General features: G+C 36.1%; 1 protein-coding gene across 3 annotated transcripts in view; it reads left to right on the top strand.

Moving 5' to 3' along the window:
• The window catches only part of SKIC3 (SKI3 subunit of superkiller complex), an 85,071-nt gene that overhangs the window by 40,575 nt on the left and 21,407 nt on the right, over window positions 1-23,089 (top strand). For all 3 annotated transcript variants that reach the window (XM_059916791.1, XM_059916792.1, XM_059916793.1), the window contains exons 25-34: window positions 560-634; window positions 1,871-2,012; window positions 4,139-4,232; window positions 6,835-6,912; window positions 9,034-9,158; window positions 9,979-10,102; window positions 20,142-20,363; window positions 21,426-21,498; window positions 22,372-22,425; window positions 22,662-22,773. In XM_059916791.1, coding sequence (XP_059772774.1) covers window positions 560-634; window positions 1,871-2,012; window positions 4,139-4,232; window positions 6,835-6,912; window positions 9,034-9,158; window positions 9,979-10,102; window positions 20,142-20,363; window positions 21,426-21,498; window positions 22,372-22,425; window positions 22,662-22,773 — 1,099 coding nt within the window. The remainder of the gene's footprint in view (window positions 1-559; window positions 635-1,870; window positions 2,013-4,138; window positions 4,233-6,834; window positions 6,913-9,033; window positions 9,159-9,978; window positions 10,103-20,141; window positions 20,364-21,425; window positions 21,499-22,371; window positions 22,426-22,661; window positions 22,774-23,089) is intronic.

Genomic DNA, 23,089 nt, shown 5'->3' with positions numbered 1-23,089 from the left:
TTTTAACTATCACATCATCTGTGAAGTCAGTGGCATAGATATAATATTTAAAATCCTGAGGCAGTTTTAAAAAATAAACATGTTGAGACTCTACCCAGATCTATGGAAGCTAGATTTCTAAGGGAGAGGATCTCCTTTTTAAAAAGCTTTCCAGTTGAATCTGAGGTGACCCTGTGATTAACAACTCTAATCCAGACAAATACCAGTATGAATAGATTGGGGGGAGGGAAGGGAGAAGGTAGCATAGCTTTATCAGTGTTCTGAGGAGTTTTATGTGGATTATTTCACTAACTCCCTGGTTGCAAATGGAGTTCTGCAAGCATCTGTCAGCTTAAGGGCTAATTTAACAAGTCATTCTGGTCCTCTGAGCCATGGGAATACGGTAGCCAAGATTGAAAAAGAAATTACCTTTGCTTTTAAGCACAGCTAGTAAACCTTTGGTTCCTCCAAAGAGTTTCATTTATTATTATTATTGTTAGTAGTAGTAGTAGTAGTAGTAGTAATAGTAGTAGTAGTAGTCCTTTTAAACACATTAAGAGCCTCCTTTTTCCTTTTATAGGCTCTAATTGCAGAGACAGTTGGAAGTTATGACACCATGGATCTCTTCAGGCACACTACGGAACTCAGTATGCATGTAAGAATTTGAGCATTCTTCAGGATTCATTAATGAATAAAGTACTGTCCTTCTTGAGAAAATGAATACATAGTTGTATCAGATGTTAATGACAGCAGTTGTCTCTACTCTTCATTCTTTCTTAAAAAACAGATTAAACTGTCATTAAAGAGCTGATGAAGAAATGACATTGGGATTCAATAGATGAAGTAGTCATGTAGAATAGAAACTGAGACTCTAAAAAGAAAACCACCATTGACAGATGAATGGATAAAGAAGTGGCACATATATACAATGGAATATTACTCAGCCATAAAAAGAAACAAAATTGAGTTATTTGTAGTGAGGTGGATGGACCTAGAGTCTGTCATACAGAGTGAAGTAAGTCAGAAAGAGAAAAACAAATACCATATGCCAATACATACATATGGAATCTAAAAAAAAAAAAAGGTTCTGAAGAACCTAGGGGCAAGACAGGAATAAAGACACAGACCACAGATGTAGAGAATGGACTTGAGGACATGGGGAGGGGGAATGGTAAGCTGAGACAAAGTGAGAAAGTAGCATTGACATATATACACTACCAAATGTAAAATAGATTGCTAGTGGGAAGCAGCCGCATAACACAGGGAGATCAGCTCTTGCTCTGTGACCACCTAGAGGGGTGGGATAGGGAGGGTGGGAGGGAGACGCAAGAAGGAGGGGATATGGGGATATATGTGTACTCATAGCTGATTCACTTTGTTATACAGCAGCAACTAACACAACAATGTAAAGCAATTATACTCCAATAAAGATGTTAAAAAGAAACCAAACTGGTACGTCCATACCTACGGAATGCTAAGCAATAAAAAGGAGTTAACTATTAATACAAAAAAAAAAATGAGATAAATACTAGACTTGGTTGACATTTCTAGATTATTTATGAAAGTGTTTTAGAATTCTTTTGATTGGTAACTATTTGTTTGACCTATGGAAATGATGCTGAGAAGAAGCAAACCAACCCATCAGGAGGGGCTCTGTTTTTTCCCCTTTATTTATCCTGCTTGATTCTTCTACTTAGGTTTGAAGCAAGTGATTTAAATATGTTCTTAGCTGTGTTGTATCATAGTGACCCTTTATTTAAAGGCACTTACCAGTTGTCTTAGAAGACTAAGATGTGATATTTACTGTATTGAAGTACATTGTTTCATTTCTTAATTTTTCTTGGCGGATTTATTACCCTGTGTCTACTTGTTAACTTTGGCTTTTTTACAGACGGAGGGAGCAATAGGTTACGCGTATTGGGTCTGTACAACATTGCAAGATAAAAGCAACAGAGACACGGAGCTGTACCAGTACAACATCCTCCAGATGAATGCAATTCCAGCAGCACAAGTGGTTTTGAGTAAATACACAGGTAAGGCACCTGTTATACAATGGCAAGATATATGAATAATTGTTGAGATAATTTAAAGAATTTAAATTAATTAAATTTAAAATTAATTCCAAATTAAATATTAGCTCCTTAAGACACGAATTTGCCCTTTCCCCCCCCCCACGGCCGAGTATTCTGCTTTTTAAACTTTACTAAAGATTTTTGAAGAGTTCTGAAAATTGTTATTACCTAATGAGTCAAGGTAGAAGTGATTTCCATGTTGTAGTAGGAAGCATCTTGGAGCCTAATGGTCCTGAGTTGCTGCTGTTCTAGCTCTGCTGTTTACTTTCTCTGCAGTCTTAGGCCAAGTATTTTACTTCCCTTAACTTCTGTTAATCTTGGGATGTAGAGATAATAATACTGAGGTTGCAGAGATGTGAGAATTCAGTGAGGTAATATGCTTTAAGTTCCAAACCCAGTGCCTTTAACCTCGCACTTTAACACCTGATCTTTCTTCAGCATACTGGAAAAATATGTTTAGGCTTAGGAAAAGGACAGAATGGTGAAATTTAATTAACCATCTATTGTAATAACTTTCTTCTTTAATAAAACTAACATTGGGTTTAGTCTCAGCTCCACCACTTAGTAGCCATGATGAAACCTTGGGCTTATTACCAAATTGAATTTTAGTTTTCCTACCTATAATACAAGAGTGAAAGTATCTATTGCTTAGGGTTTAATGAGATGATATATACAAAATGTTATGCAGAGTACCTGGCATATCCTAGATGCTCAAGAAATGTTAGTTTCACTAGCATCTTATTTATCCCTCGACAAAATTCTAATAAAGAAGCAAGGAGTTTAAGCAGTAATATTGACAGTTGAATAATATGAAGAATCAGATAAACTGAAAAGCAGAAGAGAAAATGCCTCATCATTGTAATATGCAGGATGGTAATACTCTTCCTGAATTGAGCCTGGGGCACTTGAGTAGAAGGCAGTTCATTTATAAGCATCAGCACTTCGAGACATTAAAATGTTATGCAGTGTGCCCAAATGAATGACTCTAATGAATACCTAGAGCCTCTGAGAAAGTGTATGATCAGAAATTTTATTGATAGGTTTCCTTACAGAATGGGAAACATTTGTGAAGGGTTTACATAAAGAGGTAAATTTTTAGCTTTCTGCAAAATTCAGATACCTAGAACAACAGTCTCTGACGGTTATAAATAGCTAGGCTTTTGAGTCTGCAGTGGAGCCGTATCATATATTCATTTAACAAATTCAATTATATGTGCCTGGCCAAAAAAATATTAATTTAGAAGCAGAAAAGAGAGAGGGGAGGACAAGAGAAAATGCAGATAAATCATTTGTCCTGCTGACCGTTGGCCTCAGGGTGAGAGTGGATGAAGGTTATGGGTCTCATCTTAATTTGACTCAGATTGGTGACCTTCTCCTTGTGTGATGACCTAAGAATTTTTCAAGAATCACTTTAACCGTGTGATTTTTACCTTATGCTTTGACAGTTAGAAACTAACCATCACATAAGATGTGATTATACTCTACTCTGTTAAACAGTTTAAGAGATTTGAAGGCTTGATTCCCAACACAACTTAAGTTGATCAGATGTGTTTCTTTCTCCTTTGTACATTAGTAGATATATGATGTTTTTTGACATTAGAATTCAAATTACTACACTGAAAGTGCCCAAATCATCTTCTGTTTCTAGAGTACAATACTGAATTTTTTTTAAAAATACATAGAAATTGGAACAGAACCACCAAGAGAAATTGTTGCTAAATTTAATCACAGGAAGGTTTAAGTGACTAGCCAAAGAACTGGATTTCCTTACAATTCAAATGACTAGTTTTAACATGAGCTATGATTTCAAATTGTTATACCTTTGGGAATAAAAAAGTGTTTAAACTTTAACACATAAGTAGAAGCCATATGTAACTATAGATGTTATTCAATAATTTAAAAGAGTTCTGAAATGATTACTGATATTTTATAGTCAGGATAAAATCAGACTACTATTCTTAGCAATGCCCATGACCTCAGGAAATAATCTAGTGTTTAAAATATTGAAAAAAATTGAAAATAAAACTCATATTTTACAAACACAACCATTATGCACATGCAAAGAAAAGATATTTTTGGATTTCCAGAAAGAATTCAGAATTATGCTCCAGCTTTCACAATGTTGGGTTACTTAAATGAACATCTACAACTGAAGAAGGAAGCAGCAGATGCATACCAAAGGTAAAGGCTCCCTTTAATTGAAATGTGGTCCTTATTTGTCAGTTGGCCTTTTTAAGATATAGTCTCATTTTCATGAAGAAGGTACTAATAAAATGTTCTGATTCTTTTCCTGATCTTTATTTATTATTACATTTTGTATATGAAAAGATACAGTTCTGAATTTTCAGCTATATTTTCGTTTCTATTGCTCAACCTGAGAGAAAGAGAGAAAGACAGAGACAGAGAGAGAAGAAAAAATAAAAACCAAACCAAAAAACCTCTCAGGTTTTAGAAAAATCTGTCCCTTTACAGTTTGTCTCACTTTATTATTAAAGACATGTATTTATTCAGAGAAGAAATGAGATTTAAGACATGAGAAAAAATTACATGTTATTTTGAATCACTTTAATGTCTACTATATCGTATTTATTCATTCAGTAAATATTTGTTAAACTGCTATGTGTCAAGCAGTGTCCTTGGCAGTAGAAATTTAGCAGTGAATTAAAACAAACACAGGCTCAGTTCTCATGGAGCTCATGTTCTGGTGGAGGGGAGGCGCATTGTAAGCTAATAAACATCTGTGACGTTAACAATTGCTAGGAAAGAAAATCAAAGTAGAGTAAAGGGCCGGACACTAGAGAGGCAAGCAGCAAATTTGAGATAGGTTTAAGAGGTAGGTTTCCTAAGGAGGCAATTAAGGCCTGACCTGAATGAAGCGAGGCCACAAGCCATTTGGTTATCAGGGAAAGAGCATTCCAGGCAGAAGGAACAGCAAGAACAAGTGCTCTGAAGCAGGAGTGGACTTGGTATGTTGAGGAAACAAGGACAGCGTGCTTGAGTGAAATGACCAGCTGGGAGAGTGAGAGGAAATGACATCAACTTGAAGTTTTATTCTCCACAAATTAATTGATGTGTGGGGCTTCCCTGGTGGCACAGTGGTGAAGAATCCACCTGCCAATGCAGGGAACACAGGTTCGAGCCCTGGTCCGGGAAGATCCCACATGCCGTAGAGCAGCTAAGCCCATCCGCCACAACTACTGAGCCTGCGCTCTAGAGCCCACGAGCCACAACTACTGAGCCCGCATGCCACAACTACAGAAGCCCATGCACCTAGAGCCTGTGCTCCGCAACAAGAGAAGCCACTGCAATGAGAAGCCCGTGCAACGCAACGAAGAGTAACCCCCGCTCGCCACAACTAGAGAAAGCCCGCATGCACCAACAAAGACCCAACGCAGCCAAAAAAGAAAAAAAAAAAAAAAAATTAATTGATCTGTGAATAAGAAAATCACTGTTGATCTCGTGAGTACTAGACGAAAAGTTAAAAGACCTGATTGCCTAACCTCTGAGGCACATCACTGCCCTAAATCTAAGTAAACACATGTTTAGAAGAAGCCTTGTCAGATAATAAATAATCGAGGTGTCCCAAATGCTTTGCCATCCTTGTATGGATCTCTCTGTAGTTAAAGAAGTAATCACTAGATGGTACTGGAGGCTGTATAATCAAGAAGTTATTTTGCCAGGTGTATGTGGAGAGAGGTTTATGAAAACCCACAATTCTATTTCTTTCAACGTTACAATAAAGTTACCAATAAAGAAACTGTGGAAATTTGACAGTATACAACAGTGAGCAGGATTTTTAAACAGAGAAAACTAGGCAGCTATAGAATGCTTGCTACTTTTTTTGGTATATATTATAATCACAAATATTGTGAGTCTAACACTGGTTATACCTTTGCTTAAAATGGCAACTCCATAGTCACTTGGATATACACCACTCTTTCTTGACTGATCACCACTGTTGTTTTCTCCTTAAACAAGTATTTGAGACTTGAAATTACAAATTAGGTATAAATCTAACCACAGGTACAGTCTTTAATATGATACTGTTTCTATAATACTGTCTTTTAGACTTCTCTGGCAAATTTTTGTTTTTCATGTAACATCAGGGGCATTAAAAGCTTTTCTTGGCTATTTCTCCCTGGCTAATCTTTAACAGAAAAAAAAAGAAGTCATTAAATATCCAACTCCTTTAGTTGTTGAGACATTTCCCTGCTTGCCCAAAGGGGACTGAGCATGAGAAGGTAAAAATATGGGCTGTCAGCATGTTGTTGTATTTATTCTAAGCCTCTTGGGACTCCTGATGACTCATTCCCATCTCTGAATTCATTATTGTCTAAATATCTTTCTGTATGTAGCAGGTAAAGGCACATGAAAGCACTCAATTTCCTGGCTTCCTACCTCAAACTTCTAGTATATAAATAATTTTAAGAGTGTACTATGCACTTCAAATTCTATATACTTCAAATATGTCAAAACTTTAAAACATCAACCCAGTTGTTCCCCATGTTTAGATTAAAATCTTTGGAATATTTAAAGCTCAAGTATGGTAAGTGATTTCTCTTATTAAGAGGTCACTTTTTATTATTTTCCTGACAATCTAAAATCTATTAAGTGCTTTTGCGGTACCAGTTTAATAAAATATAAATAAGCTGTTATGGAACTAGTTAAATAATTAGTAGAATTAAATGAAGAAAACAAAAATCCGTAGATTCAGTTAAGGAGGAAGAGTAAAAGAATGCTATTGCATGTAGATAATTTAAAATACCTTGTCCTTTTTTTAAAGGGCAATTTTGTTGTTACAGACTGCAGAAGACAGAGATGCTTATAATGTTACAATAAGGAATTATGGCAGATTGTTATGGTAAGCATATTTTTTCCCATTAATTCCATGAACCTAACAGGTTTTTCTGGTGAAAGCTATGGGGCTAGTGAGGTGATGACCAGTTTCCAGAGTAGTGGGTTGTGTATGAATGAGTACGATGATGACATTCCCCCAGGATACATCATTCCCACCGTACCAAGCTGTGTTAACAGTTTCCTGTCCCTGTAATGACCCCTAGCCCCAGTGTCCTTTGTGAGGACCAGGTGTAGAACTGATGGTTGTGAACTAGACAGGAGAGATAGTTACTGTTTCTAATAGTAGAAGCTTAGTTAATTGGAAGAGGATTAGATTTATTCTGATTTGACGTATATTCTTAAACTGGGGGTGGGATTAAGGGTCCAGAAACCCTTTTGAGATAGTACACAAAAATTTTTGTATGTGTGCATTTTGGGTGTGGGGAGGGAGCAATAACACTTTCTTCAGAGCCTCAAAGACTTCTGACTTCAAGAAAAAGATTGAAAAAAAAAATAGGTTGCAAACCAATTGTTTCAGAGGATAGAACTCGGTTCGGACAGGAAGAGTGTTAATGGGAGGAAGACTTTTGGCTCAAGTTAAGGAGGCATTCCTCAAATTGAGAGCTGCCCCAAAATTGAATGTTCCAGTTTGAAACACATTATTAGAACTATAGTTTGATATTTTGGGATTAGTACCTACATCTTTCAAGGAGCTACATAGTAGAAATTGGAGGTAGCCAGTTCGTTTCTTTTATAACCGTGTAACTGAATCATATAGACAGAAAATTGTCCCTGTTTTGATTGCTTCTCCTTTTAATTCTTTTAAACTGTTGTGTTTAGGAGTTGATAGAGCTCTGTTCCAAGATTTTGTTGTAAGAAACTGTATGGAGTAAAGTATCTGTTCTCTTTAGTTAGATGTTTCATATAGTGTAACTGTTTTAGAAGAAAATTTATACCTCCCATTGAAAATAGGTCATCTGATTTCTTTTTAATTTGTTTTTATTATAAAATATGTTAAACATGCAAAACACAGCAGTAGAGTATGGAGCATAATTTAATGAATAGTCACCATTCAGATATAACAGATCTTAAAATTCTGTTATAGGTTTCAGGTTTCTTTTTCAAAAAAAAAGTTAGAAATAAAGTTGAAGCCCCTTGTGCCCTTCTCTAGTTCAATTCTTTTTCTCTACAAAAGTTATCAAATGTTTGAAGATAGTGTTCATTAAAAAAATACTTTAAAAGTACATGTATGTATCCATAAACAATCTAAGGTAGTCCTCTTCCCTTCATTAAATATTTATCAAAATTTGAGTTAATGGATTTTTAAATTCTTTCACCTTCATAAAATTAATTTTAGAAGCAAATATTGCCTATATTTTTAGCTCCCACCCACACCTCCAAGATTAAAAAGATTTTATGAAAAGATTTCTAATAACACATTAAAAATAGAAGCAGTTTCTGATTATAGTGATAGATACCAGAAATCAGAGTCTCAAAGGTACAGTGAGTCTGTTCCAGGTGGTGGCAGCTTCTCTTCATTTTTAAGTAAACAAAACACGTTTTTTTATTTTGTTGTTATTAAAAAGCATTCTACTTTAGTATCATGTATAACAATTTTTACTTTTATTCCTATTAAATACAGAAAAGATAATGTGTAGTTTTGTCTGTGGGATTTTAGTGTATCTATATGCCCTCCAAAAAAAATGGATGTGCAGATAAACAGTTTACACAAAGGCTGGGTTTGGTTATGACTTGCTAAGCTTGTCAAAGATGCTCATAGGGTAATATTTAACTAACATATTAAGCTTAAAAAATTAGAGTTCTGTATCAAAGTCAACTTGAAATTATTTTTATAACAGTTTAATTCAAGTTTGTTAAAAAAAAAAAAGACTGTAATTCAGCAGAACTGTTCATTTTCACACATAATTTAAAAGAAAAGTGTGAAGTTAAATCCCCCTAGTGCATCCTGTTGGAAATAAGTGATATGCCTTCTATTTTAATAAAAGGCTTTTCTACAGCTTTAACACTGATAGATGAAGTAGGTTAAGTTGTTAAAAGAGCTTTAGTGTAATAATATTTCTGAATTTTCATGATATAAGCCAAAATGATTTTTGATATTAAAAGTAAGTTATGTTTTGCTTCTTAGCTCTATTGGTGAATATGATAAAGCTATCCAGGCTTTTAAGTCAACACCCCTTGAGGAGTTAGAAGACATCATAGGTTTTGGATTGGCTTTATTTATGAAGGGTCTGTATAAAGAGAGCAGCAAAGGTAAGTGCATTGCTTAAAGCTAAAGGATACTTTCTACTTTTCCAGAGCTGAGAAGAATTTAATCATGATGAGCTTACATACAGAAAGATGTAATATTAAGATGGGAGTAGGGGTTGTAGTGTTTATTAAAAATCTGACTAAAAGTCAGGAACGTTAAGAGGTACTTTTTATCTGTTCCTTCCTTTAGTACATTATTATGATGAATAGTCCTTTTAGCAGTGTTACGAACTGAATGTTATCTTTATTATTTAGATGAGGAAACAGACCCAAGATTACTTAGGGTACATGTATAAGGTAGCATTTGAAAGCAAGTATTTACTACTACACAGTGTTTCAGTGTATATTTCTGACAAATGAAGGCCTCAACCATTGTTAGTAATAATAAATTTTGGTTTCTCCAAAAATGCTTATTGAGTGCATTTTCACATATATGGCCCAGCCTATGTGTGTGCAGCTCATTTTAAGTACTGCTTAATGGAGTTGCTGGTCTGTACATGGGAATGTGGGTGATACCTCAATGACTGTAGACCTCCACTTCTTTTGAAGATACTGATTCAAACCTGCCTATAGATTCTAAAGAAGAAAATTGAGAAATATCACATAATAACCCGAATGATATTCCTAGAACCACCTTGGAACAGCTAAATCAAGTTAGATATTCTAAATTTTTATTCCATTCACTTGAGAGCAGGGGAACAATAAGATGTAATTTTAGTTAGACCCTTTTAAAAAATAGGGTTAGGAAAGGAAAAATCCCACCATTTGTCAGTCAGGATTGCTTTTATATTGTTTTGTTTTTGTTTCCAACTCTATGTAACAGCCTATGAGAGAGCCTTGTCTACTGTTGAATCAGAGCAAGACAAAGCTCATGTCTTGACAGCTCTGGCAATAGCAGAGTATAAACAAGGAAAAATGGACGTAGCCAAGACATTGTTATTTAAATGGTATGTATAGTTGACATCAACACTCGACATGACCAGATACTTAAATATTGGGTTAAAATTTGGAGGAACGTAAAATGAAGTTCTTAATGTTTCAGGAACATTTTTGTGAACAACAGGGATTGGACCCACCTGGTTCTGAACTGATAGTCACAGGTGGAGCTAGAGATCATGGCTTAATTCTTAATTCTGGATTCATCCAATCCTTCAAAACCATCCTGTACTCTGTGTGTATTATTTATTTTTTTAAAACAGTAATTGATCAGCTCATCTCTTAGGATCATAAAATTTTAATGAAGGCAGTCATTAACTGGCTTGTTTTTGGCCCTGTAAGTTCCCAAAGAGACTTTTTTTCCTCTTTCCTATTCAGGTTAACCTGATAAAGTTCATTTAAAGTTGAGTCTTTAAAAATGTGTATATACACCAATATAAATTGTAACTGTTTCTTTATTTTTGGGATAATTTAATAAAATAACAGTCTCTGATATCTGTGATTACTTATATGGTATTTTTTAAAACTAATTTATTTTATTTTATTTTTGGCTGTGTTGGGTCTTGGTTGTTGCGCGTGGGCTTTTCTCTGGTTGCAGTGAGCAGGGGGCTACTCTTCATTGCGGTGTGCAGGCTTCTTTTTCTTTTTTTTTTTAATTTTTGAATTTTATTGTATTTATTTTTTTATACAGCAGGTTCTTATTAGTCATCAGTTTTATACACATCAGTGTATACATGTCAATCCCAATTGCCTAATTCATCACACCACCATCCCCACACCCCCGCTGCTTTCCCCGCTTGCTGTCCATACGTTTGTTCTCTACATCTGTGTCTCAGTTTCTGCCCTGCAAACCGGTTCATCTGTACCATTTTTCTAGGTTCCACATATATGCGTTAATATACGTTATTTGGTTTTCTCTTTCTGACTGACTTCACTCTGTATGACAGTCTCTAGATCCATCCACGTCTCAACAAATGACCCAATTTCGTTCCTTTTTATGGCTGAGTACTATTCCATTGTATATATGTACCACATCTTCTTTATCCATTTGTCTGTCGCTGGACATTTAGGTTGCTTCCATGACCTGGCTATAAATAGTAAATAGTAAATAGTGCTGCAGTAAATAGTGCTGCAGTGAACATTGGGGTGCATGTGTCTTTTTGAATTATGGTTTTCTCTGGGTATATGCCCAGTAGTGGGATTGCTGGATCATATGGTAATTCTATTTTTAGTTTTTTAAGGAACCTCCATACTGCTCTCCATAGTGGTTGTATCAATTTACATTCCCACCAACAGTGCAAGAGGGTTCCCTTTTCTCCACACCGTCTCCAGCATTTGTTGTTTATAGATTTTCTGATGAAGCCCATTCTAACTGGTGTGAGGTGATACCTCATTGTAGTTTTGATTTGCATTTCTCTAATAATTAGTGGTGTTGAGCAGCTTTTCATGTGCTTCTTGGCCATCTGTATGTCCTCTTTGGGGAAATGTCTATTTAGATCTTCTGCCCATTTTTGGATTGGGTTGTTTGTTTTTTTAATATTGAGCTGCATGAGCTGTTCATATATTTTGAAGATTAATCCTTTGTCTGTTGATTCGTTTGCAAATATTTTCTCCCATTCTGAGGGTTGTCTTTTCGTCTTGTTTATGGTTTCCTTTGCTGTGCAAAAGCTTTTAAGTTTCATTAGGTCCCATTTGTTTATTTTTGTTTTTATTTCCATTACTCTAGGAGGTGGATCAAAAAAGATCTTGCTGTGATTTAGGTCAAAGAGTGTTCTTCCTCTGTTTTCCTCTAAGAGTTTTATAGTGTCCGGTCTTACATTTAGGTCTCTAATCCATTTTGAGTTTATTATTATTATTTTTTTAAATTTTATTTATTTACTTACTTATTTATTTATTTATTTTTTAAAATTTATGGCTGTGTTGGGTCTTCATTTCTGTGCGAGGGCTTTCTCTAGTTGTGGCAAGTGGGGGCCACTCTTCATCGCGGTGCGTGGGCCTCTCACTATCGCGGCCTCTCTTGTTGCGGAGCACAGGCTCCAGACGCGCAGGCTCAGTAATTGTGGCTCATGGGCCTAGTTGCTCCGTGGCATGTGGGATCTACCTATACCAGGGCTCGAACCCGTGTCCCCTGCATTGGCAGGCAGATTCTCAACCACTGCGCCACCAGGGAAGCCCGAGTTTATTTTTGTGTATGGTGTTAGGGAGTGTTCTAATTTTCATTCTTTTACATGTAGCTGTCCAGTTTTCCCAGCACGACTTATTGAAGAGACTGTCTTTTCTCCATTGTATATCCTTGGCTCCTTTGTCATAGATTATTTGACCATAGGTGCATGGGTTTATCTCTGGGCTTTCTATCTTGTTCCATTGATCTGTGTTTCTGTTTTTGTGCCAGTACCATATTGTCTTGATTACTGTAGATTTATAGTAAAGTCTGAAGTCAGGGAGTCTGATTCCTCCAGCTCCATTTTTTTCCCTCAAAACTGGCTATTCGGGGTCTTTTGTGTCTCCATACAAATTTTAAGATGATTAGTTCTAGTTCCGTAAAAAATGCCATTAGTAATTTGATAGGGATTGCGTTGAATCTGTAGATTGCTTTGGGTAGTATAGTCATTTTCACAATATTGAATCTTCCAATCCAAGAACATGGTATATCTCTCCATCTGTTGGTATCATCTTTAATTTCTTTCATCACTGTCTTATAGTTTTCTGCATACAGGTCTTCTGTCTCTCTAGGTAGGTTTATTCCTAAGTATTTTATTCTTCTTGTTGCAGTGGTAAATGGGAGTGTTTCCTTAATTTCTCTTTCAGATTTTTCATCCTTAGTGTATAGGAATGCAAGAGATTTCTGTGCATTAATTTTGTATCCTGCAATTTTACTAGATTCACTACTACTCTAGTAGTTTTCTGGTGGTATTTTTAGGATTCTCTATGTATAGTATCATGTCATCTGCAAACAGTGACAGTTTTACTTCTTCTTTTCCAATTTGTATTCCTTTTATCTCTTTTTCTTCTCTGATTTCCGTGGCTAGGACTTCCAAAACTATGTTGAATAATAGTGGCGAGAGTGGACATCCTTGTCTTGTTCCTGATCTTAGAGGAAATGCTTTCAGTTTTTCACCATTGAGAATGATGTTTGCTGTGGGTTTGTCATATATGGCCTTTATTATGTTGAGGTAGGTTCCCTCTGTGCCCACTTTCTGGAGAGTATTTATCATAAATGGGTGTTGAATTTTGTCAAAAGCTTTTTCTGCATCTATTGAGATGATCATATGGTTGTTTTTATTCTTCAGTTGTTAATATGGTGTATCACATTGATTGATTTGTGTATATTGAAGAATCCTTGCATCCCTGGAATAAATCCTACTGGATCGTGGTGTATGATCCTTTTAATGTGTTGTTGTATTCTGTTTGCTAGTATTTTGTTGAGGATTTTTGCATCTATATTCATCAGTGATATTGGTCTGTAATTTTCTTTTTTTTTAGCATCTTTGTCTGGTTTTGGTATCAGGATGATGGTGGCCTCATAGAATGAGTTTGGGAGTGTTCCTTCCTTTGCAATTTTTTGGAAGAGTTTGAGAAGGATGGATGTTAGCTCTTCTCTAAATGTTTGATAGAATTCACCTGTGAAGCCATCTGGTCCTGGACTTTTGTTTGTTGGAAGATCTTTAATCACAGTTTCAATTTCATTACTTGTGATTCGTCTGTTCATATTTTCTATTTCTTCTTGGTTCAGTCTTGGAAGGTTTTACCTTTCTAAGAATTTGTCCATTTCTTCCAGGTTGTCCATTTTATTGGCATAGAGTTGCTTGTAGTAGTCTCTTAGGATGCTTTGTATTTCTGTGGTGTCTGTTGTAACTTCTCCTTTTTCATTTCTAATTTTATTGATTTGAGCCCTCTCCCTCTTTTTCTTGATGGGCCTGGCTAATGGTTTATCAATTTTGTTTATCTTCTCAAAGAACCAGCTTTTAGTGTTATTGATCTTTGCTATTGTTTTCTTTGTTTCTATTTCATTTATTTCCGCTCTGATCTTTATGATTTCTTTCCTTCTGCTAACTTAGGGTTTTGTTTGTTCTTCTTTCTCTAGTTCCTTTAGGTGTAAGGTTAGATTGTTTATTTGAGATTTTTGTTTCTTGAGGTAGGCTTGTATAGCTATAAACTTCCCTCTTAGAACTGCTTTTGCTGCATCCCATAGGTTTTGGATCGTCGTGTTTTCATTGTCATTTGTCTCTAGGTATTTTTTGATTTCCTCTTTGATTTCTTCAGTGATCTCTTGCTTATTTAGTAACGTTTTGTTCAGCCTCCATGTGTTTGTGTTTTTTACGTTTTTTTCCCTGTAATTCATTTCTAATCTCATAGCATTGTGGTCAGAAAAGATGCTTGATATGGTTTCAATTTTCTTAAATTTACTGAGGCTTGATTTGTGACCCAAGGTGTGATCTGTCCTGGAAAATGTTCCGTGCGCACTTGAGAAGAAAGTGTAATCTGCTGTTTTTGGATAGACTATCCTATAAATATCAATTAAATCTATCTAGTCTATTGTGTCATTTAAAGCTTGTGTTTCCTTATTTATTTTCATTTTGGATGATTTGTCCATTGGTGTAAGTGCGTTGTTAAAATCCCCCACTACTATTGTGTTACTGTCGATTTCCTCTTTTATAGCTGTTAGCAGTTGCCTTATGTATTCAGGTGCTCCTATGTTGGGTGCATATATATTTATAATTGTTACTTCTTCTTCTTGGATTGATTCCTTGATCATTATGTAGTGTCCTTCCTTGTCTCTTGTAACATTTTTTATTTTAAAGTCTATTTTATCTGATATGAGTATTGCTACTCCGGCTTTCTTTCCATTTCCATTTGCATGGAATATCTTTTTCCATCCCCTCACTTTCAGTCTGAATGTGTCCCTAGGTCTGAAGTGGTTCTCTTGTAGACAGCATATATATGGGTCTTGTTTTTGTATCCATTCAGCAAGCCTGTATCTTTTGGTTGGAGCATTTAATCCATTCACATTTAAGGTAATTATCGATATGTATGTTCCTACGACCATTTTCTTAATGGTTTTGTGTTTGTTTTTGTAGGTCCTTTTCTTCTCTTGTGTTTCCCACTTAGAGAATTCCCTTTAGCATTTGTTGTAGAGTTGGTTTGGTGGTGCTGAATTCTCTTAGCTTTTGCTTGTCTGTAAAGCTTTTGATTTCTCCATCGAATCTGAATGAGATCCTTGCCAGGTAGAGTAATCTTGGTTGTGGGGTCTTCCCTTTCCTCACTTTAAGTACGTCATGCCACTCCCTTCTGGCTTGAAGAGTTTTTGCTGAGAAATCAGCTGTTAACATTATGGGAGTTCCCTTGTATGTTATTTGTCATTTTTCCCTTGCTGCTTTTAATAATTTTTCTTTGTCTTTAACTTTTGCCAATTTGATTACTATGTGTCTCGGCGTGTTTCTCCTTGGATTTATCCTGTATGGGACTCTCTGGGCTTCCTGGACTTGGGTGGCTATTTCCTTTCCCATGTTAGGGAAGTTTTTGACTATAATCTCTTCAAATATTTTCTCTGGTCCTTTTTCTGTCTCTTCTCCTTCTGGGGCCCATGTAATGCAAATGTTGTTGTGTTTAATGTTGTCCCAGAGGTCTCTTAGGCTGTCTTCATTTCTTTGCATTCTTTTTTCTTTATTTTGTTCTGCAGCAGTGAATTCCACCATTCTGTCTTCCAGGTCACTTATCCGTTCTTCTGCCTCAGTTATTCTGCTATTGATTCCTTCTAGTGTAGTTTTCATTTCAGTTATTGTATTGTTCATCTCTGTTTGTTTGTTCGTTAATTCTTCTAGGTCTTTGTTAAACATTTCTTTCATCTTCTCGATCTTTGCCTCCATTCTTTTTCCGAGGTCCTGGATCATCTTCACTATGATTATTCTGAATTCTTTTTCTGGAAGGTTGCCTATCTTCACTTCATTTAGTTGTTTTTCTGGGGTTTTATCTTGTTCCTTCATCTGGTACATAGCCCTGTGTCTTTTCATCTTGTCTATCTTTCTGTGAATGTGGTTTTTGTTCTACATGCTTCAGGATTGTAGTTCTTCTTGCTTCTGCTGTCTGCCCTCTGGTGGATGAGGCTATCTAAGCGGCTTGTGCAAGTTTCCTGATGGGAGGGACTGGTGGTGGGTAGAGCTGGCTGTTGCTCTGGTGGGCAGAGCTCAGTAAAACTCTAATCCACTTGACTGCTGATGGGTGTGGCTGGGTTCCTTCCCTGTTGGTTGTTTGGCCTGAGGCAACCCAACAATGGAGCCTACCTGAGCTCTTTGATGGGGCTAATGGCAGACTCTGGGAGGGCTCACACCAAGGAGTACTTCCCAGAACTTCTGCTACCAGTGTCCTTGTCCTCACAGTGAGACAGAGCCATTCTCCCACCTCTGCAGTAGATCCTCCTACACTAGCAGTTAGTTCTGGTTCAGTTTCCTATGGGGTCACTGCTCCTTCCCCTGGGTCCCGATGCTCACACTACTTTGTGTGTGTCCTCCGAGAGTGGAGTCTCTGTTTCCCCCAGTTCTTTCGAAGTCCTGCAATTAAAGCCTAGTAGCCTTCAAAGTCTGATTTTCTAGGAATTCTTCCTTCCGTTGCTGGACCCCCAGGTTGGGAAGCCTGACGTGGGGCTCCGAACCTTCACTCCAGTGGGTGGACTTCTGTGGTATAAGTGCTCTCCAGTCTCTGAGTCACACACCCAGCAGTTATGGGATTTGATTTTACTGTGATTGTGCCCCTCCTCCCGTCTCATTGTGGCTTCTCCTTTGTCTTTGGATGTGGGGTATCTTTTTTGGTGAGTTCCAGTGTCTTCCTGTCGATGATTGTCCAGCAGCTAGTTGTGATTCTGGTGTTCTCACAAGAGGGAGTGAGAGTACGTCCTTCTACTCCGCCATCTTTGTTCCAGTCTCTGCAGGCTTCTTATCGGAGTGGCTTCTCTAGTTGTGCAGCATGGGCTCTAGGCATGGGCTTCATAGTTGTGGCACACAGGCTCAGTAGTTGTGGCTCACGGGCTCTAGAGCACAGGCTCAGTTGTTGTGGCACACGGGCTTAGTTGCTCTGCAGCATGTGGGATCTTCCCGGACCAGGGCTCGAACCCATGACCCCTGCATTGGCAGGTAGATTCCTAACCACTGTGCCACCAGGGAGGCCATATATGGTATTTTTTGACTTTTCGAAACTTTTTGTGTGCGGGGAAAGTTGACCTTAATTCCTTAAAAAGGTGCAGATGATTAATGGATGCTATTGGACAGTGGTTATCAATGAGTGCTCTGTTGGCCTTTTCAGTGGTACTGATCTTCATAGTACAGAATTGTTTCCCCCATTGCAGGAAGATCTTATCCCTGTCCCCCGTCTGTTAGATGCTAACAGCACTCCTCAATCATTGTGAAAACCGAAGAAGTGCCTCCACATCTCCAAATTATGCTCCCGTGCCAAAGGTTAGGGGGATGGAGATGACTAGATGGTACTAGTTGAGAATGACTTCTATAGGATAAGCTTTGGTTTTGTTTATTCGTGGTGATACTTTTGTTCCATCCTGATTAAGGTAATTTTCTTGTATAATAAGCAGTTCTTTCTCCTCCTCTTACCTATTTTGAGAAAACCAATCAGAATTTTAAAAATCTTGTCACTTTACATGGATATACTCATGTAATGTGAATATATGTTCAGAAAATCCAAATTTGCAAATAGCTTGAGAATAAGAATCATAGATGCTAATATGTTGCTTCAGTAATCAAGAGCAAAAGTAACGCCAAATTAGTTATGATTAGATTAGTCGGGTTACTGTTTAAAACAGTAAATGAAACTGTTTTGAACATTAGTAGAAGTGGGGAAAAATAGTAGAATATTTTCTTATTCTTTTCTCCTCTTATGAGAGAAAACCTTTCCCTCCTTTTTTTGCATTGTTGGATCCAGGGCTAGGTATTTTATCTGATCTATGTTTTCTTCTTTGTTTTTGGTTCTCTGCATGTCATCTTTCAAACTGAACACTGCAAACTGCTCCCTTTCCTGCCCCTTTGCATTCTTTTCTTTGACTTCCTTTCTATGAATAATTCAGTTACCCGTTCTTTATTGATCTTGTTTGGCATTCTTATGTTGGGAACAAAGCAGTGTCCTCGGTGCTTAGAGGGAGTGTGAATAAGTTCAATACATAAGGGGAAAAAATCTGGTTACCAGCATCATAGAATTTATGATATAAATAGCTACATGTAAAATTCTGGCACATGGTACAGGACAACATGCAGGTACTGTGCATTCAGCATGTGTTAGCTTAATGGGATGTAGTCATTTCAGTAATAATTTAGATTTTGTATTTTATTTTTTTGGGGGGGCTGCATTGGGTCTTCGTTGCTGTGTGTGGGCTTTCTTTTCTCTAGTTGCGGTGAGCAGGGGCTATTCTTTGTTGCAGTGCGCGGGCTTCTCATTTGTGGTGACTTCTCTTATTGCAGAGCACAGGCTCTAGGTGTGTGGGCTTCAGTAGTTGCGGCATGCGGGCTCAGTAGTTGTGGCTCGTGGGCTCTAGAGCGCAGGCTCAGTAGTTGTGGTGCACGGGCTTAGTTGCTCTGTAGCATGTGGGATCTTCCTGGACCAGGGCTCGAACCCGTGTCCCCTGCATTGGCAGGCAGATTCTTAACCACTGTTCCACCAGGGAAGTCCCTAGATTTTGTATATTAATACATATTAGAGTATATAGGTTTGTTCTCTTTTGAACCAAGACACAAATTAGAATTTCTTCTTTTGTTGTTAGTATTGGAATTTATATTTTACTATTTCCTTTTTTTTTTTTTTAGTTACAACTTACGGTGTGGTTTATTTGTATTGATGGAAATGACTGTAACTAATTGATATTCTTCCATATTTGGATGCCTCCATCTATTAACCCTTATCGTAAAAAGAGTTACTATGGATGCTTTAAGTTTACTCCAGAGCTGCCCATGAAAATTCATGACTTTGTAGCTGTTTGTCAGAATCAAATTCTAAACAGCTTGTTGTCCCCTCCCCCCAAATAATAGAAAGACATAGTGGTAGGTATGTGATATTTTATAATGTTACAGCTGTTTATATTATATTTTAATGAACTTTGTTTAACAAAATTTTCAAAGTTCCTATGTTTTGTTACAGTACAACATTCATAATTATTATTAGAAGTAGTTAAGTTTATAAAGAGCTAAGGTTTTCTTCATTTTAATTAATAAGGATTCCTAAACATTATTGACTTTTACCTCCATAAGGCTAAATCAGATTTCACAGGTGAAGAAGGAAAAGAAAAAAGCTGGATGTTTACATACAAAATTTAAATTCTCCTTCAATTATAAACGTGCTCACTTGGAATATGGTGGATATAGATAGTTTTTGTAATTATTATATATTGCTCTTGTTTCAAATACCACAGAACAATAAGACAAAAGCTTTTTGGGAATGATAAAAATCAGATCTTAGGTTAAGGATTTTTCTTTATTATTCATACCTTTTAGGATTTTATTGAAACTAAAGATTTTAACAAAATTATTCTAATTATTTACCTAGAACTGTGGCCCAAAGAGACTGTGCTGTATATTTGTTTCTAAATGTAGATAAAATGACCAGAAAGGAAATTTGGCTATTGATGCTCTGCAAAGGCCATTGGTACTTTTAACTGCTTCAGAAATTCAGGGAAACGGGACTTCCCTGGTGGTCCAATGGTAAAGAATCCATCCTGCAATGCAGGTGACGTGGGTTTGATCCCTGGTTGGGGAACTAAGATCCCACGTGCCATGGGGCAACTAAGCCGCACGCCACAGCTACTGAGCCTGCGTGCCGCAAGCTACAGAGCCCGCGTGCCACAACTAAAGACCCAACACAGCCAAAAAAAAAAAAAGAAATTCCGGGAAATTACCGTTCCTAGAAACCATGGAACTTAGTTTTATAGTTATCTTAAAGCTGGACTGTAGTTTGGTGAATCTATAAGTAAATTGTTTTTTCTACCAACTGTTAAGTGTGTTTTAATAGTTACAGACTATTGTACTCATGGCTAATAGGCAATTAAAAATATATTTACAGCTCTATCTTAAAAGAACCAACCACGGAAAGCCTTCAAGCCCTTTGTGCTCTAGGATTGGCAATGAAGGATGCGACACTGTCAAAAGCTGCACTTAATGAGTTACTGAAGCACTGCAAACAGAAAGACAATGATTATCAGAGGTGCCTTCTTACTTCAGCGATCTATGTACTGCAAGGTCGCACTGTGGCAGTGCAGAGACAAGCATCTAAAGCTGTTCACAGGTAAATTCTGTACTTGTGAACTTGGGGTCTAGTTATACTTGATGAAGTTGTCTTTGATGTTTGGACCTTATTAAGACTATACAATGAGGTAAGCATATATATTTGGAAACCAAGTTGTGGTTTTATGAAACTGTACATAGGATCATGTAACTGACTACACGTTATTTCACCTCTAACAATTTAAATAAAAAATTCAGTTGGTAAAGAAAGAACAGAAAATCTTTCAGATTAAGGCCCAAATCTTGATGGGGTTTTTTTTGTAAGAACATGAAAAGTTTATTCACAAATGAAGGAATAAAAATGGTTAATATACAAGAAAATATCTGAAACTTCATTAATAATACAATAAATGCAAATTTTAAGGATAAAGATACAATTTTTGACAAATTGACAAAGATTTTTAAGCTTTTTAAAAAAATTAGACATACTGAGTAAAGGCAATTTATACAAGGACTCATACAGGACCTGTAACTGGCCACAAAACATCTTCCCCAAATTCTCCTGTACCAAACCTTGTTTTAATATGAAAGCCCTTACAAATTCTCAAGTTTGTGATGTTGTCAGTTTGTTTTCTGATACCGTCCAGTTTGATGGTTTTAGGAATTTTTTGGCCACTCAAACATTCATTAATATTCAAAATTTGGAAAATAGAAAGCTGTTATCACTAGCAACAGTGGTTATTTATTAGATTTATTTTTAGCAGTAAAGTGTTATATCTGTAGTTTATTTTCCTTCCACAGTTCTCATCTCTGTGTTTTCTTCGAACACAACGTATTAAATTTCCTTAACCTTTCTGAATTGGATCTCATGGCTCTGTAATCATCACACTGCTGATTTTTCTTTCTTATTTTAATAAAAACTGTAGGTGTATATAGGAGATATAAAGTATGTTTCTAAAAATTCAGTCACTTTTAACCACACGTAGAGAATTAATTTGAACTTGTTTTAGATGTCTAGAAGATGTTTAACTTAGATACTAAATAAAATGTTGATTTTGGGGGTACTTTTTGTGATTAAAGTAACCACCGTCTCTAAGCCCTCTGCTTTTGATGGTCACTGTAGTAACCCAGCTGATCCTGCTCTGTGGTCTTTGTTGTCCCGAGTGGTTGCTCAGTACACTCAACGAAATGCAAAGGTGAGTAATGTTCTAAATTCTGGCAAAAAGATAAAATAACTTATGATGTGGTATATAATATAATTTTAAAGTATCAATATTAACATTATCACTCTGGAAAATAATTAACTACTAGAGCAAGGGAGTTATGTTATTTAGTGAAGTTTTTCATTAGTCATTCAGCAAGTAGTACACAGAGTTTCTTCCATGTACTGTTGTACTGCTCTGGGTGTTATGGAAGATACAAAGAAGGAGGTGGACTTTTTTGAACATGTATAGATTGTTACGTTATTCTTATAATTCACTTTCTTTTCCAGGTAAAATGTCTAATTGAATTTTTAAAAATTAAGGATTTCAGATCGACTTTATGAAAACTATCGTGCTGCGTATATTTTCCTTACTTTTAGTACTGAGTTGAATATTAAGGTGGTGGTGGTGAGGTTCATGATGCTCTGAACTTTAGTTACTTATTTTACTGGGGACTGTGGACATTTTAAAAATACTAAATTTTCATGGAGTAAAAACTATGTTAGTTTATCTTAAAATAAGTTTTGTGGTCTCTCTTTTTTTTTCTTTCAGTCTTCGTTTCACAATCTTGTATATTGTTAGAAAATTGTATATTTGTTTGTTACTACTATAAAGTCATGTAACTTTTGGACCTTTAATGAATATTTTAAAAGAGCAGAGTTGAACTGATCATAGTAGAAAAGATTTTCTTTTATAAAAATATTAAACTGCTTTTTTAAAGTTGGTGCTTAAGGAGTTTAAAAGTTACAAATGTGATAAAGCTGAACCTTTCAAATGACTTAATGTAAAGATTTTATCAGTCTTAATTTTTACTTTTTTGTGAAAGTTTATGCATTTATATAAGTAATAATTTGTTTACCATTATAGGGAGGTGCGGTAGCAGGAAATGTGGCTCATATTCTGGACTCAAATCATGGAAAGGTTAGTTTGCCCCAATTCAAAGGAAATGTTAAATAATATTATTATTATTTACCACTGGAAATGTTAAATAATATTATTTACTGTTAAATAATTTTGTTAAATAATATTATTGATGAATAATTTTTCTTCTTAGGCTTAGGGATCACATCATATCCAATATAGTACTACTTTTAGTCACTTTGAAAGTCAGGGAGCTATAAAGAGAATTGGTTAACACCCTTCCTTTCTCGTTGTAGAAGGCATTACTATACACTGCAGTAAATCAGTTGGCTATGGGAAGCAGTTCAGCAGATGGTGAGAAAAATACTGCACTAAAGGCCATTCAGAAGGCAGCTCTCCTTTCTCCAGGTGAATATAATGTGATCCATTTCCTTATTTAGGATTCCGTCCATCTTGCATATGTGTTAAAGAAGCAAAGTTTGTATTTTTATGAAATAAGAAGGGAATTTTAAAATATTTTAAGATCTTGCATATTATCTGATTACTGCATTCAGCTACTGATGTTTAAGAGATAATCAGTTATTGAAGCAGGCTCAAAGGAATATCTGTTTAAAGATACTTCATTAACCATTATTGAAACTCTGAATTATATATTTTCAAAAAGTGGTTTTATTTCTGTTTTCCCTCAGTCTGGTTTAATGAGGTTTATTTATAGCTACTAAAT

Source organism: Balaenoptera ricei, chromosome 3 (assembly GCF_028023285.1).
Source record: "Balaenoptera ricei isolate mBalRic1 chromosome 3, mBalRic1.hap2, whole genome shotgun sequence".
Taxonomy (NCBI): Eukaryota; Metazoa; Chordata; class Mammalia; order Artiodactyla; family Balaenopteridae; genus Balaenoptera; species Balaenoptera ricei.
This window is presented reverse-complemented; position numbering and strand designations above follow the sequence as displayed.